The 16,463-nt window shown below is 35.1% G+C and overlaps 1 protein-coding gene across 16 annotated transcripts in view; it reads right to left on the minus strand.

The window, feature by feature from the left end:
* Positions 1 to 1,041: 1,041 nt before the first annotated feature.
* The window catches only part of LOC149534678 (serine/arginine-rich-splicing factor SR34-like), a 38,429-nt gene continuing 23,007 nt past the window's right edge, over positions 1,042 to 16,463 (minus strand). For 9 of the 16 annotated variants that reach the window (XM_089806679.1, XM_089806664.1, XM_089806665.1 and 6 more), the window contains 2 exons: positions 1,525 to 1,558; positions 1,042 to 1,405 (listed from right to left, as the gene is read on the minus strand). In XM_089806679.1, the coding sequence (XP_089662805.1) occupies positions 1,343 to 1,405; positions 1,525 to 1,558 (97 nt within the window). In that variant the 3' untranslated portion in view covers positions 1,042 to 1,342. The remainder of the gene's footprint in view (positions 1,406 to 1,524; positions 1,559 to 16,463) is intronic. The other 7 variants (XM_089806672.1, XM_089806675.1, XM_089806673.1 and 4 more) reach the window with 2 other exon arrangements.

Genomic DNA, 16,463 nt, shown 5'->3' on the forward strand with positions numbered 1-16,463 from the left:
AAGCACTTTCGCATTTTATTGAATGAAACAGAAAAAAAAAAATCATTCATCCACTTCTGTAATTTCTGAGCATCTGCATTAGACAAAATACTTGAACGCATAACAAAACTTGCACACTGGCCCATATAGATCTAGCAAGGTGAGGACATTGCACGTAAGCTGCCTTTTAAAAACTGAAAAATGAGTACTGATTAAATTTGGCTTTGAGAAATGGTGAAATCATCACTATATCAAAGCTAAGAAAACTAAGAACATCTTCAAGATATAATTTCTGCAAAAGTACTCTTCTTGAAAAATAAACAAGATACAAATGGGCATGTTCCTTGCACATTCATTTCTATCACCTAGTTTACTTGAGCATTGACAAACATAAGGAATCTTGCCTACTCAAGAAAACATTAAAAAGGATTTGAGCAATGATACAGGTCCAGAAAATCTTCCTGACTGATTTCTACAAGCACATCTACAAATAATACCCCGTTTATATGCTTCTCCTTGGACAAATATTGCCCCGTTGTTATGCTTCTCCTTGATGTATTGTATATTGTAATAAGGGATTGACAAAACTACATGCCGAAGCATACCAGATTTTGATGATTCACAGTTCCCATAGACATATAACGAATAAGAATTCACCTATACTTGCAAGAGGTCAGAAACTAAATCTCAAGTATTTTTCAATTCTCAAAATTTTAGTTAGGTAAACAACATTTCTTCAATTGCAAATGACAAAAGGACATTTTTAACCAATAGGAATTTTCATTTAAGTAACAAAGCATTGGATGTAAATGAACAGGTTCGATAATTTGGTAATTTCCTGTGCTAACATTTCCAATCAATCTACAGGATAAGTCAAGTTTACAGTTTTCCAGAATACCAATCCAAGAGTGATGTTGTCTACAACTACAAGAAATAGCAAACCTGTGCAGCATCATACATTATAAAAAGGGGCACCTTACAAATCAAATACACCAAAATCCTTTTGAAAATGTGCCTATAAAACACAATAAGAAAAAATAGTACCAGTTCTCCACAGTATAGTTTTGCATGAAAAAATTAGTTTTCCTAGTTCAAGATTTACAAATGTTTATTACCTCCAGAATTTAAAATGAATCACCACAGTAGATTAGTTTTCCTAATTCAAGATTTACATGTGTTATTCCCTCCAGAATTTAGAATGCATCACCTCAGTAAACACAAAATGTTTTACAGCAGATTTCCTGATCAAGGCAAGGAGAATCCAATAAGAACTCATGGGTAATTTCCCAAAAAATCAGAATTAAATTCACAGAGAGATTATCACACCACAGATTCTCAACACACATGCTGAGGGTGCAGACAACTATGAACGAGATGGGCTGTGACTTTTGCTAATACTTCTACTTGGACGTTTAGGAGCAGAAGGCTGCAGAAACAAGTCAAAATAAATAAAAAATCTAATTATATAATATGTCCTTTCTTAAAATGATTTGTTGTGCCTATAAAGTAACTCTTCCTCCAAATACAAATCAAACAAGTACTTACAAGACGGCGTGGGCTCAGTGACCTTGACTTAGATCTGCAAGTTACAAAAAAGCACTTAGCAATCAATTATAAAATTAAAAGTCCAATTCTTTTATTCATTTTTATTGAATGGTCACGCACAATTTCAGAGCACACAACAATCTGTATCTCATATACACACATCTATTCCTTGTTAATTTTGGTGTTGTTTAGAGCTTAAACGTATCAAATCAGAGGAATAAAATTTAAATTGTTTGAGCCTCATACAAATATCATTGACATCATACAGTCTTTAACACTCGCTAACTTATTTAGCAGAAACAAGGCATCGCTGTAACAATCAAATTCCAGAAAGAATATCAATTGACCATATTACAATAATGCTCATGTTCAGAAAAAATTAATGAAAAGGTCAAAATCCAGATAATGTCCTTCCTGCTTGAAGTTTCAAGCAGGTAGACCTCGATGAGATGATGACCCATGAATCATGTAATATATACTTAAAAGTTACAAACTAGCAAATTGCAGTAGAAATCAAAATCATATAATATATAACATAAGTTACAACAGATACAATTGCATCCGATGTTCACAGAATCCTGCTTATGAAATTCAAGAATAATATATGCTGTCAAAACTCCCTGCATTCTCTTTGAAATTTTAAAGCTGAAATCTAAAGGTTTCAGCTTTTCACAGTTTCGTACCCAAAATCCATAACTTATGTAATCACATGTGCTTTACAATCTAATTCAAAATGCTAGTTTTCAATAAATACTTTATAAAATCAGCAGTTATGCACCAAAGTACAATAGAGTTTTACGACCAGGTGCCCAAAACCACCCTTGTGACTAAATGTAGTAGAGAGGCCTCAGAATTGCAAGCAGATTCTTCCTGCAGACTCCAGAGCGGCTGGATGGAGCAGGAAGTGAAAACTGAAAATTGACATGGGAAGTTCAGAGAGAAGAATAGCCTCTGGGCACATTACTTGGTTTTCTAAAGACCTCTAAATCTTAGGTTTGGTTCTAGGCACAGTACATCCAAAGCAGGTTTTGTAGACTTCTATCTATTTAGTGGATGCTATTTCAAATTTCTCTAGAGTGTTCCAGCTATTTAACTCCAGGTTCTACAGATAATGCTTAAATTCAGGTTATGTCTTACCATAAATAAGATGCATGTAAACCTATCAAAGGCATTAAGTTTTGGTCTCATTTCAAAACTACAATCTGACCAGCAAGAAAACAAATTTAGCAGAGGTTTCTTCAACGAGTTCCTTAAGGCCTTGACTTCCTGTGGGTGTCTACTTGACTTCTGTGATTGAAAGATATTTTGCATAGAAAGGCCCTTCCTCAAAATATTCAAAAAGGCATTTAATATTTCTAACAGCCACCTTCCAACCACCTTTATTTCTCTCTGAACTTGAATTAATACACCGGTCTTGCTCCTTAAAGGTGTTAAATTGTGCATGGTATATCGTCATTTTCTCCCTTCTGAAGGAAAATGATCTAATTTTTTCTAGAGAATCGAAGACATCCACAAGAGCTACTCAGAGAACCAGTTGGCCATTGTCAGAGAGGAATATTTTTGCAGCAAATTATAATTTGCTCCTTGCAATTGGCACAATATATTGTTGTTAACAAAGTATCATCAGCCAATGGCTGATGAAATTTAATGAATCTATAAAATGGTAGCCTTGGAATGAGTAATAGAAACCTCTTCCTTCAGATGCGTGGCTCACACAGCTTGATCCAGTTCACATTGACAACATTGTGGACATCAAGCATAATCAGAAGATCTACATGAAGGCATGAAGATCAATTGCTTAAAGAAAATGTCTAATAATTGTCTCTGATGGGATTCATCTCGTGATATTTGTCATCAACTTTTGACATGTCTACCAAAACCAAACATTATAAACAAGTTGAAAAGAATATGGTAATCAACACTAATCACCCAATCCCTTGAAATTGATTCCGTCCAAACTTTTGGTGTAAAGCTTACTCAAATTCTGCACAAAGGAAAAAGCTTTGGATTATTCATTTTGTTAGTAAGGTTATCTAGAGAAGAAGGGCAACTAGAACCTCATAATAATTCAAATTTGTTCTAACAAGCATTCATACAATTGGTTGAGGATATGCTGTGAGTATTTTACATATACAAATTAAAACAGGAAAGTGGAGGATTTGTTTACTGATGGTGTAATTAGTTGAGTACAAATTAGGGTTTTACTATTGTGGCTAATTAGTCGAATACAAATACATCCATTGGATGATTTTGTTACAAGATTCAGGAAGAGTTGGCAGATTAACGAATTTCCAGATGATTGATTGATTAACAGAGGAACAAATGTGTTCCTTATAAAGAATTACAAGGACGTTGTTTCTAAAAGAAACAACGTAGACTGAAGACGGAATTAGAAACAAAACTAGAAACAGGATAGGAAACATTCCTATCTGGACTAAAGAAAAAAGAGACGGGATAAGAAACATTCCTATCTAGACTGAAAGACGGACTACAGACAAGTAGTTGACTATTATAGAAAGTATAAGATATTATCTTAATACCCTCCCTTAATGGTCAACGTACGGATGTTGGAACATTCTATGATAATTGAGACCCTCCCTGGATCTACAGAATGCTGAAACCAAGAAGCTTTGTCAGAAGAGTGCTATGACTCAAAATAGGTTGCATTTATAAAACTTCGTTTTTGTGGAAAAAACGATAAAACCCAGAATCTCACACAACCTTGCGTATTACAGACAACTTGAAATGATTTTTGAAGAGAAAATCAACAAACCCAGAATCTCACACAACCTTGCGTATTACAAACAACTTGAAATGATTTTTGAGGAGAAAATCAACAAACCCAGAATCTCACGCAACCTTGTGTATTACAGACAACTTGAAATGATTTTTGAAGAGAAAATCAACAAACCCAAAATCTCACACAACCTTGCGTATTACAGACAACTTGAAATGATTTTTGAGGAGAAAATCAACAAACCCAGAATCTCACGCAACCTTGTGTATTACAGACAACTTGAAATGATTTTTGAAGAGAAAATCAACAAACCCAGAATCTCACACAACCTTGCGTATTACAGACAACTTGAAATGATTTTTGAGGAAAAAATCAACAAACCCAGAATCTCACACAACCTTGCGTATTACAGACAACTTGAAATGATTTTTGAGGAGAAAATCAACAGACCCAGAATCTCACACAACCTTGCGTATTACAGACAACTTGAAATGATTTTTGAGGAGAAAATCAACAAACCCAGAATCTCACACAACCTTGTGTATTACAAACAACTTGAAATGATTTTTGAGGAGAAAATCAACAAACCCAGAAAAAACAGAAACAAATTCAAAAGGCTCTGCTCTTGTCGGAAGTCTCATGAAGACCTTTTAGATGTGTCCAGATTTCGGCAGTTGTCTTGCTGGATGGAATCTGAGAAAGCTGGTCATTAGCTACGGATAGTTTGAGAAGCATTACTGCCTCTCGATTGTTCAGATCCCATGTATCTTGATCAGGACTGGATGCTGCGTAACACCCAGAACAAGTTGATCGGTGTTTCGATATTCGAAGATTGCGATGATGCGCTGCTTCCAAGTTCCATAATTGCGACCATTGAATTTGGAATTATGTTCGAGCAAAATATTTGTCAGAGATGCCATGGCACGTTTTTCAATGAAAAATTGTGAAAATCTGTGAAGGCACATTCTTCGAGGCAAAAATATGGAAGACCCAGAAGAATCAGAGAATGACCCAGAAGAGAGCTCGAAAAACACAAGAGGAATCTGCTGTCGTTTTCTAGATCCGCTGGCTCAAAAATCGAGGCACAAAAATCGAGGCACCCAAAAAAAACGGACGACAACCCAGTTGAGCTCTCGAAAAACCCACCAAGAATCTCCAAACAAAATATTTTTTCGACCCCAAAAATTAGGGTGAAAAAAAAACGGCCCTAGCTGAAAAAGGCTTGAAAAAACTTCAGATTTCTTGAAAAAAAAATAGCAGATTTTTCTTCAAGGATCGATGTGCATGGACAAATGGGGCTAGAGTGTGCTGAACAAACACAGGCAGACCCGAGTTCGGGAATTTCTCTAGGCCGAAAAACCTAAGCGGGTTTTAGATAAATTCAATAGAAAAAATTTTGAAAAAATTTAAACAAATAATTTCACAAAGAAATTATAAATTTTTTCGAAAAAATTTAAATAATAGCTCTGATACCATGTTACAAGATTCAAGAAGAGTTGGCAGATTAACGAATTTCCGGATGATTGATTGATTAACAGAGGAACAAATGTGTTCCTTATAAAGAATTACAAGGACGTGTAGACTGAAGACAGAATTAGAAACAAAACTAGAGACAGGATAGGAAACATTCTTATCTGGACTGAAGAAAAAAGAGACGGGATAGGAAACATTCCTATCAAGACTGAAAAATGGGCTACAGACAAGTAGTTGACTATTATAGAAAGTATAAGATATTATCTTAATAGATTTACCAAGGAGATTGGAGCTAATTAACAATATGAACTATAATCCAATCTAGAAGCATATTTGCGCCAGATTCACCAGCAACAAATGTATTAGTGTGTGTCCTTCCAAGGATCTCCAAGTTCAGTATTGTTGGTTTCTTTGCTATTTTAGCCGTCAAGAATATAGCATCCATCACTTGGTATCTTCACAATGTAAGTTTGATTATTGGTCTTCATTGTCTCAAAGTTCTAAATGGGGCTGATCTCATTCTACTCAGATACAATATCGGTCAAAACATTAAAGTTCAAGAATACTTCGTGACAAATCAATGACTTTAAATGGTGTAATAGTTTGAAGTACTTTCCTTGTAATATTCGTTCCAATTTGTTATTGATTTGTTACTGTACTTGCATTTGTATTTGAATGACATCACTTGTTAGCCATTGCTTTCTCACCTTCAACTCTTACTTCACAAAGTCTTTTTTCTTTGGCCATAGCATTCTCCACTTCAGCTCTTGCTTCACAGAGTCTTTTTCCTTTGGCATGCGGTCCATTTTGCTCATGTTGATAATGGCCTTTTGCTTTGGACATATTGTGTCTTTGTGGTTTACAAGCTCACAAGACTTGTAATCTTATTGTTGCTCTAGTTTCAATAGTAGTATCTTACAAAGTGTTTTGAATCATTACATTATGGATGTTGCACATTGGAACAACATTTAGAGACATAGCAACTCTGACCTCCCCCTCTTTAATTTTAATTGTGTTTTGAGTGGCTTCAATTGTGTTTTGAGTGGAGTGAACTACTCTCCTTGTCTGAGAAGCACTTGTGTACTCATACTCAAATTGTATGAGCAAGCTTTTGATCAAATGACTCATAGCTTAGCCAAATATCACAAAACATTTTTCTACAAAAAAAAGTGCAACCTAAATTTTACTTTTGTGCACTAAATCTCTTTGCTTTCTTTACCAGTTTATTTTTCTAGCTTTAGCTCCTTCATCTTCTCCATCATATCACTATGCACTAAGGATCTTTGCTTTCTTTATTGGTTTGTTTTTTATTAAAAGACGAATTTTGAAGGGGTCCTGTAACCCGAATACAAAAAGGTGTAAAACAAAACACCAGCTGACCCAACCCGAAAGATGAGCAATATGCACAACTAAGAGAAACTGGACAAAAACACAACGGAACAAAGAAAGAAATGGATTGAACAAGAAACCCCACAACACAACCTGGTAGTTCAAGAAAGGATAGGCACTTAGAAATCAGACCACCCAACAATACAATAGAAATTAAGATTTCCCCTTAGTCCTCAACTTTTGGGTATTAGAAGAAAAATGAGAGGGAGCTTTTTTTGAATTTTTTCCTTTTACCATGATTCATCCCTCCTCGATCTTAGCAGATACAGAATGACAGGCCAATGACTCAGAAGAGCTATTAGCACAAGCCACAAATCTGACAGGATCAGCGAAAGCAACTCCAACAACATAGGACCCACCCAAAACTAAACCACCAGGGTCAACAGCCACTCCTACCTGTTGGAGTGATCCAGTTGAATTCTCCAAAATCTGATCATCAGGAGTAGAAACATTAGAATCTACAGTTACAGAACCAGCCATAAAGTCATCGTTATGGCCAACCTCACAACTTGTACAGCATCAGCTTCCTGACATTGAGCAGCAGCAGCAACTTGGGGTTCAACCACATCAGATTTGACCACTGTATAATGTTTCCGCAGAACCCCTTGCCACTAAGTGGGCTTCTTGGGATTGATCTTTCCAATCCCGCAATATGTTGTAGCATGCCCAGTATTAAAGCATTTCCTGCATCTAAACGGGAGACCCTCATAATCTAACAACAGAGTCCAGGAGCCAATAGGGCTACAAAGATTAACCTTCAATGGAAGGCCTTTAGAAGCATCAATATCAACAAGTATCCAAGCATAGGTAGAGTGCATGATATCAGAGGAATCTAAGTCCACCATTAAGAAATCGCCTAAAGCCCACCAATTTCCTCAAGCACCAAATCATACCAGAGATGAAGAGAGAGGTTAGGAAGATGGACCCAGACGGGCATTTTGCAAAAAGATTCAGAAGCAATATTAATGTCCTTGTGCCAAGGTTTAACCATCAGAGGGAAACGATTATCCCAAGTGAAAAAATGATCACATAAAATAGCTCTCCTATCATTCGCATTATCAAATCTGGCAATAAAAAAACCCCTTACCAAAGGAAAGATCTGGACAGAGTCAGTAAGGTATCGATCCCAGTTTGGAGCTCCTTGAGAGAGGGCCAATATCCCTTGAATCGATAAATGAGCGCATCCACCTCAAGTGCCTCAGTGTGATCCTCCCTCAGTCTGATCCTCAATCTCTGTAATAGTTTCTTTATTCATATTGACAAATATAGGACTGCAAGGAGGAAATGGTGAAGGGACCTTAAACTAAGAGACAACCCCAAAACCACCTCTATTTCGAAGAGAATGGTCATAAGAGGTTCTAGACAGGTCCCCCAACACCACCTTCCAAGCCCCAGCCTCCTGCAGAATAGCCACATCCGCGACAGAAAGAACAACCCCCTCCTGAGAAAATGCCGTCCAAGACACCTGCTGAGGCACACCTTCACCAGTCTGCACACTCATAGATACCACGGAAGAATCATTCACAGCATGCACATAAGCATCACCGGTTGCAGGACCACCAAGCAACAAATGTCGAAATCCATGGACACAAGAAGGAACCATAGCCGACAAAGACATTTTATTAGCTTATTTTTCTGCCTTTGTTTCTTCGATTTCTACATCATGTCTCTTCTCAAGGCTTCCATTGTTCTAGATCCACTCTCACTATTGTCATCCAAACTTTCATTATCTTTTTTTTCTACCTTTAGTTCCTACATCTTCTATATCATATCTCTTCTCAAGGCTTACATTGTTCAAGATTCATTAATGTTGTTGTCATCCGAACTTTCCTATTCATTTGTTTTCCTTTTGCCACGAGAAATTTTTTGCCTCATCCTTTATTGCCCGACTATAGGCATTTGCAGAGGAAGGGGTGATATTATCTTCATCAATTTCCATAGTGAAGGAATGAGACCTTCAATGAAGCATCTCTAATTAAGGTCCTCAACTGATTCCATTTCTAACTTCACTACACATTTCTTGAGCATATGATTACAAGCTTTGGCATTCTCATGTTTGCCTTGCTTCATAATGTACATTTCCACTACAATATAAATATCATCCCGTAATAGCTTCATCTCCTCTACAAAAGCAATCTTTAATCTTTGCCAAGAAGTTTAAAGCCAATTCGATCCTTGTGTACCAATCAGTTGCTATACCCCTTAAGGTAGTTGGGAAGGACCAAAGTGAATACACTTATCATCTTGGCCATTCATTGTCGATATTGTTTCATTGGGCTTGCAATGTTTCACTAGAGCTTCCAACTCATTACTAATGAATTTGGGATTTTTGAACTCAAAATTAGGGGACTTACGGAGGAATCACCATTTTTCTATTCTAAAGCAACCTCAATGCCCAAAAGTTGCTCACCAAGGAATTTTGATTTAGACTCCAATGCTTTTCTCGCACTCTCGACCACATTAGAGTTCTCAACTCATCTTGCTTGAATGTTCTACACCCTTGAATTACCACCAAGCTCTTTCTTGTACGCCTTTTACCCAAAGCGTTTTTGGCTTGATTCCTTTAGTCACCAATTATTCTTCAGGTTTCAAGGCTACTCTCATAGGCTTCCACCAAAGAATCTTTACATTTTATTTCCCACTCTTCCTTATTTGAAGGTGGTTGTACTAAGTTTTCCATTTGATCAAAAAGATCAATGTAGTGGTAAATGTTTATCTCCTCCGATTCTCCCTTCAAACACTTTATTGTAGTGTAAGTCTTTTTGCTTTCTCGAACTCGCACTCAAAATTTGCTTCAATCTCAAGATATGCTTCATCTTAGGATTTACATAACTAGGCTTTTCTAATTTTTTCCCATAGTAGTCTCCTCCTTTCTGTTTATTCAAAGATTAAGGACCATCTAAAATTCGTCTTGATTACATTATGGTCTCTTCCTATCTATATTAGGATCCAAGGTCATGAAGAACATAAATCAGACCAAACTACTTTCAAGGCAATGGTGCCAAATGCTTTCTCATCTATCTAATAAAAGTAATAGTTTAATTAACAACAGAAATAACACAACATATCAAGTAAGGGTGAAAATTATAATGTTACTTGCACATTAAGTTCTCATTAATACAAACCAAAATGTCCAATCATTGACCAAATTACTTTTCGTAACTCTATAAGCACTATTTAAAAGACAACAATTGTGACACAAACATAACCACCTATCTAAAATTTGTCCTAATCACATTAAGGTCTCATCTCGCCTTTATTAGGATCCAAGGTCATAAAGATCTTAACTTGGACCAAACTACTTGCAAGGCAACAATGTCAAATGTTTTCTCATCTATCTAATAAAATTAATAGTTGAAATAATAACAGAAATAACATAGCATATCAAATAAAAGAGTAAAATTATAACTTTATTCGCACATTAAGTTCTTATTAAAATAGATCAAAAATGTCCATTCATTGACCAAACTATTTTTTGCAATTGTACAAGCACAATTGAAAAGACAACAATTGCAACAAATGACTCCTATAACTAACTAAAAGCCAACAAATAATTAATACATAGTCAAATACAACCATATTAACATAACATAATGAAGGTATTGTCAGTTGACCAGATAGGCTTCTAGTTATGTACCATTGTTGAGTTTTAATGTCTAAGTTTGAACATGCATATAACTGTACTTTTTTCGAATATTGATGTACTTTTCAACTACGATCATTGCATTGCCATTAGATGCCTTTAACTCTAGCCGCATGCTTCAAATTCCACTATTGTATATCTTTCAAATGATAGAATTTAAAAGACTAGTAAACACAATTTCTTGATGGAAAATGAGTAGCTACACTTGGCAGTTACTCATGTCAATGTTATACGCAACTTCGCACATACCTTCCACAATGCTTTTCTTTTATGAAACTTCGTCTCATTCTCTTTAGAAAACAAGTTCCCTTTGAAAAATGAATCAGCGTTAGATACCAACTATTTAATTCCATCTCCACTTTCAATATCGTGCATGCTTACCATACCTCAACAAAGTTTGTATCAATATCATTAAATTCTTCATTTATCAAAATGAGCTTGAATTCTCACTTCAATCACCATTTTATGTCTTCTACTAAATGCCCCACAAAACACTTTATTTTATTTTCCACTATTGTGTTTCAACATAAATAAATAACTTTGAAAACAATTAGTGTATTTGATATGCCTCGATCAATTTAAGTAGGCCTTTCAAATACTGCAATGCTTAAGGATCAAAATACAAAATAAATTCTCTTGATAGGATATAACTTCAATGCTTGTATTGTATAAGAATATATTATACGTAAACAAAACATTTTCTTTTTGCATAATTTAGATTCTCACTAAGATAAGCCATGCTTCAAAACAACTCCAAATGCAATTCCACTTATATCACAATCCACTTGAAATAACTTAACAAAATTGAGCAAAGCTAAAACAATTTATCTAGATGCTTTGTACTTTGACAATGTAAATAAATATCAGCTACAAGTCCACTTCAACTATTTCTTGTCACCTCTCATTCTTTTGACAATTGCCACATATCCCATTGAAATTTCTAATAAACTTATGTAGAAATTAAGTAGCCAATGTAGGCCATTCAATAATAACTTTGATTTTCTCTACATCCATCTTCAATATATTAGTGGAGATAACAAAACCAAGAACCAACTCTTCCTTTATTAGTCTACAATTCTTTAGTAATTTTTTTTCTCTCACCTTTTGCAATGAGAATCTAAGATGTTGTAGGTGTTCCTCCTTACTTTTATTCACAAATAAGATGTCATCCAAATAGACAACATCAAAATTATCAAGATATAGTCTCAATACCTCATTATTTAGCCTCATAAAGAACAAGATGCATTAATCAATCCAAATGGCACAACATACCACTTATACAAATTTCCTTTTGCCTTTGATGCAGCCTCTCTCTCATCTCCTCCTCTGATTCTCCTATAATAATTCATTCTTCGAATTTGTCTTGCTAAAGTAGTTTGCAAAACTTAAAAAGCCCATAAGATTATCCATCCTTGGTTAAAGTAAGTTGTACTTGATATCAACTCTACCAATTGCTTTGATCTATATACAATCTCCTTTCTTTGATGCTAACATTATTGGTACACCACATGGACTCTTTCTTTTATCAATCAATTTCTTAACAAATCTTCAACTTGCTTATTTAACTCTTCACTTTTATTTAGTACCATTCTATGAGTTGTCTTATCCAATAGATTATCTTTAGCTTCATGGACATTTAAATAATTATTTCTTCTCCTTCTTCTCCTTCTAGTCGTAATCAAATCATATAACTTATGATTCACTAATGGTAACCTGTCGTGACATGATGAAAAATGACATCAATGTATTAGAAATTTATAAAATGCATGGATAAAACATCACATTCCCATTATCTACCTTTGTGATGCTATCTACCAAAAGAAACTTGGGTAAAAAGAAAAGTGAATCTTATCTTAAAATCTTTCAAAAATTGCTCACCATTAACAAATAATGTTGTCTCCAAGCTACTTGATTTCTCACCTTCTTTCTATGGCAACAATACGTATTATTCCAACGTTCATTGGATGTTTTCTCTACCACCATATATAGTTTTTCTATCAAACTACAATGATCTACCAAACAAAACACGTGAACATCCATAGGCATGAAAAAACACGAGACGTCCATAGGCATGATATCACACAAAAATCAGCTTCACCAAATCCAATTTTGAATCTCACAAGACATTATTCACTCACAAAAAATTTATGATTACTTTTGTAACTAGGATATTCTACAAGGATTAGGCATCTATGTATTCTTCAATTCAACTTTTCAGTTGTTTCATTTTAAAAAGCGTTGTCACCACCACCACTGCCAATAATTATCTTGCAACATTTACCTCAAGATTTGCAAAAAGTCTAACACAATTTTGTTCTTTGTATCAATTCGTTCAAAGATCTTGCAAGCTTTAACAAATTTCCTTTAACAATAATCATTCACTTAATAGACACCTGGTGTTTCTTCACTCTTTTCTAGTGGTTGAGTCCACATTTAGAAATAAATCAATTAAACATTCTTCTACTATCTCTTCCATGTTTCCTTTATCTCTTCATCATTATAAGTTCCTCTACCAACTCCTTCGATTTCACCTCTTGAAACTTTATTTCATCTCACTTGCTTTACCTACTAAGATAATTTGTGATTCAATTTATCTTTAGCTTTCAAGGCAAATTGATACGCTTCATTAATAAATTGAATGGCTTAAATACTTAACTCGTCATAAGAATATCCTCTTAATCCATTGACGTACTGACCACCTTATAATGATTTTCCTTGTTATTACCAGATCGCTTGCTCTTATATTCCTTTCTCTACTATCTCTTCCATGTTTCCTTTATCTCTTCATCATTATAAGTTCCTCTACCAATCCTTTGGTTTTGCCTCTTGAAACTTTATTTCATCTCTCACTTGCTTTACCTACTTAGATAATTTGTGATTCAATTTATCTTTAGCTTTCAAGGCATATTGATACGCTTCATTAATAAACTAAATGGCTTAAATACTTAACTCGTCATGAGAATATCCTCTTAATCCATAGACGTACTAGCCACCTTATAATGATTTTCCTTGTTATTACCAGATCACTTGCTATTATATTCCTTTGTATAACCTTTCACACTTAAATATTTATGTCTATGTCATGCTCCCACCATGAGATCATTGTTTTTCTAAAAGAGATTGCAACCTTAATCAAATGAACACAATGCAATAATAATAAAGCTACTCCATGTGAGGCCAACCAAGCCAAAGGAAATTAAGAACAGGTGGCAATGATTTCTTGAAATAATAGATATTCAACTAAAATATGATAAAGATTGAAGCCAACAGTTAAGAGGAAGAAATGTAACTCTTAAAAAGGTCATATATAATTAAGAAATGTGGCTTCTCCCTCATATTAGACGATACAGAATTAGAATTCATTTGAGAAGGGATATAAATGAGATGAATTTAGGAAAACAATCTATTATTCTCCAAAGGATTCTCAAAAGGCGGCAATGAAGGATGGTGACCCAATTCTTGTGAAGGTGGTGACACTTTCACCAAAAAAATATAAAGGAGAGACACTTCTAAGAATTCAATCATCACTCTATCAAATCAGCATTCATTTAATTGCCATTCACCAATATATCAAACCATCAGTCATTACATCATCAATCATCTAATCAACAATCACCTAATCATCACCACCAATAACTCAAATCATCCAATCAAAGGAGTTCATGCAATGAATCAATCAATCGTTCAAAAGTAATCCTCAATCAATCAATTATACAAGTCTTAATCATTCAAATATCAATTCATTCTAACCACAATTAAGCATCAATTTATCAATCTTTCAACAAATGACACTAAAGAGAAATCAAGCAAACAACAAAAATCCAGCACATTCCTTGAGAAATCAATTTTGAATGTGTGGATGTGTCTTGCAACTATAAAGAAAAAAAACCCTTCCAAGTTCACCAAAGATGAAAGGACCGTCCCTCTTTTATGCTCTTGTCAACTTGAACAAAAGTTGTAAGGATGGCCAGCCTTCTATGCTCTTCTTAGGCTTGATCAAGGAGGACGACAAGCCTCTCCATGGACTAAGAGTTGAAAGGGCACCCCACCTTCCATACTCTCACCAAGTACAAGGATGACCAGCCTTAATAACTATCATTTGCAAGCATTTCCAAGGAATTCACAATATGATTGTCTGCAAAGAATATGCTATAATTTATTGATCTGAGCATTATTGATCTTCAACAAGAGAATCTAATGGAGAATTATTGCAGAAAATCAAAATAAGTTCTACCTTTGGAATTATTCATAGAATCATAGGCTTGATGTAATGCAAGGTAAATTGCTTGCTTAGTCCTTATTTGCTCAAGGACTTGCCAAGGCTTTCTTTTAGCCTATTAGGGTTCCTTTTAATACCCTAATCTCTAGAGGATCTCTATCCTATCTTCTAACTACTCACTACCTAGTTACACCAATGATTGTTGCTTCTTCCTTCACCAATTGCCTTTACAAGCTAACTTGCCAACTTCATTTCTTAATCCTTCCTAATCATTTTCTCAATTACACGAAGTGAGGGGTTCTTGCATGATGCATTTAGACCTTACTAAGGCTCCTGGATAAAAATCCCACAAATTTTCCTCAAGTTCTTTGCATCTACTCCAAAACTACCAAAAAAAGGCCTAATAGAATTAGCCCTCCTACTTGGGTTTTTGGACCTTAACTCTAAATTTCTCTAAACAAGGTGACAAACAAATCATGGATTCGAATACCCTTTTGGAAAACCTAAAGGATTTTGTGGGCCTCAGGTCTAAAAGCCATCCATACACTTGAAAGCAACTTTTGTGCTGATTTTTAAGGGTTTCTCAGTTGAACTGTCAACATCGGCTAAGGTCTACTCAAAGGCTTGTCAAAACTTGGTATGAAACCTTCTCCTTTGGCATATAGTAACCTCACTCACCTCTCCTCCTTCTGCAAATGTTGGTTTAAAGTATCTATCACATTCAAACCTCCCAAACCTTCTTGCAAACGTTGTGATTGCCTAACCAAGTAACTGTGACTTGCCTAGGGCATCACATTAAAAATAGCTACACATCCTTTCAGAGCCCAAGCACTTATATACAATATGTACACCGGCTCCATTCCCATTTCGCTCAAGGCCGTGATGAATCCACAGTAGGAACTCATGAGGGAGCCATTTTTGCAAAATTTGTCAAGAATGGAACAGCACAGAGTCTGATTGCAAAAGATTTTCAAAAGCTAGCAAAATGAACTACTACAACCTAGTAATTTGAAACAAAAAGCACTGTACAAACATGAACTACACTAATCCAAAGCAAAAATTCCAACTTCAATCCATTAATGTGATCATGCAATCCAAAACATGTAAGAGTTGTCAAAACTGGGACAGAATTCGTGGTCTTCAATAACAAAATTTCCTTCTTACAATCTCCAACCCTTGGAATGGGTCATTTTGTGGTTTTTATAAGTTTACCAAGAGGTTTAAGAGAGTTATTGCAACTATTAACCTCAAAACTACGAAATGTGCAATTCTTGCTCAAATGTTGTCAAGCAACTTTTCAAAGTTGCTGACAACTTTTGCATTTTTGCAATTTTTGAACATCTATCACTTGGAGCCTTCCAAGTTGGTCTAACATGGTCTATTAATGATGTCTAGGCATGATCTAGCCTTTAGAGCATCAATCCATAGGTTTTTGACCACTCTGCCCTATTTGACAACTTTGTCAATATTTGACATCT

Source organism: Cupressus sempervirens, chromosome 10 (assembly GCF_028749045.1).
Source record: "Cupressus sempervirens isolate cs-2001-9-10 chromosome 10, ASM2874904v1, whole genome shotgun sequence".
In the NCBI taxonomy this organism is placed as follows: domain Eukaryota; kingdom Viridiplantae; phylum Streptophyta; class Pinopsida; order Cupressales; family Cupressaceae; genus Cupressus; species Cupressus sempervirens.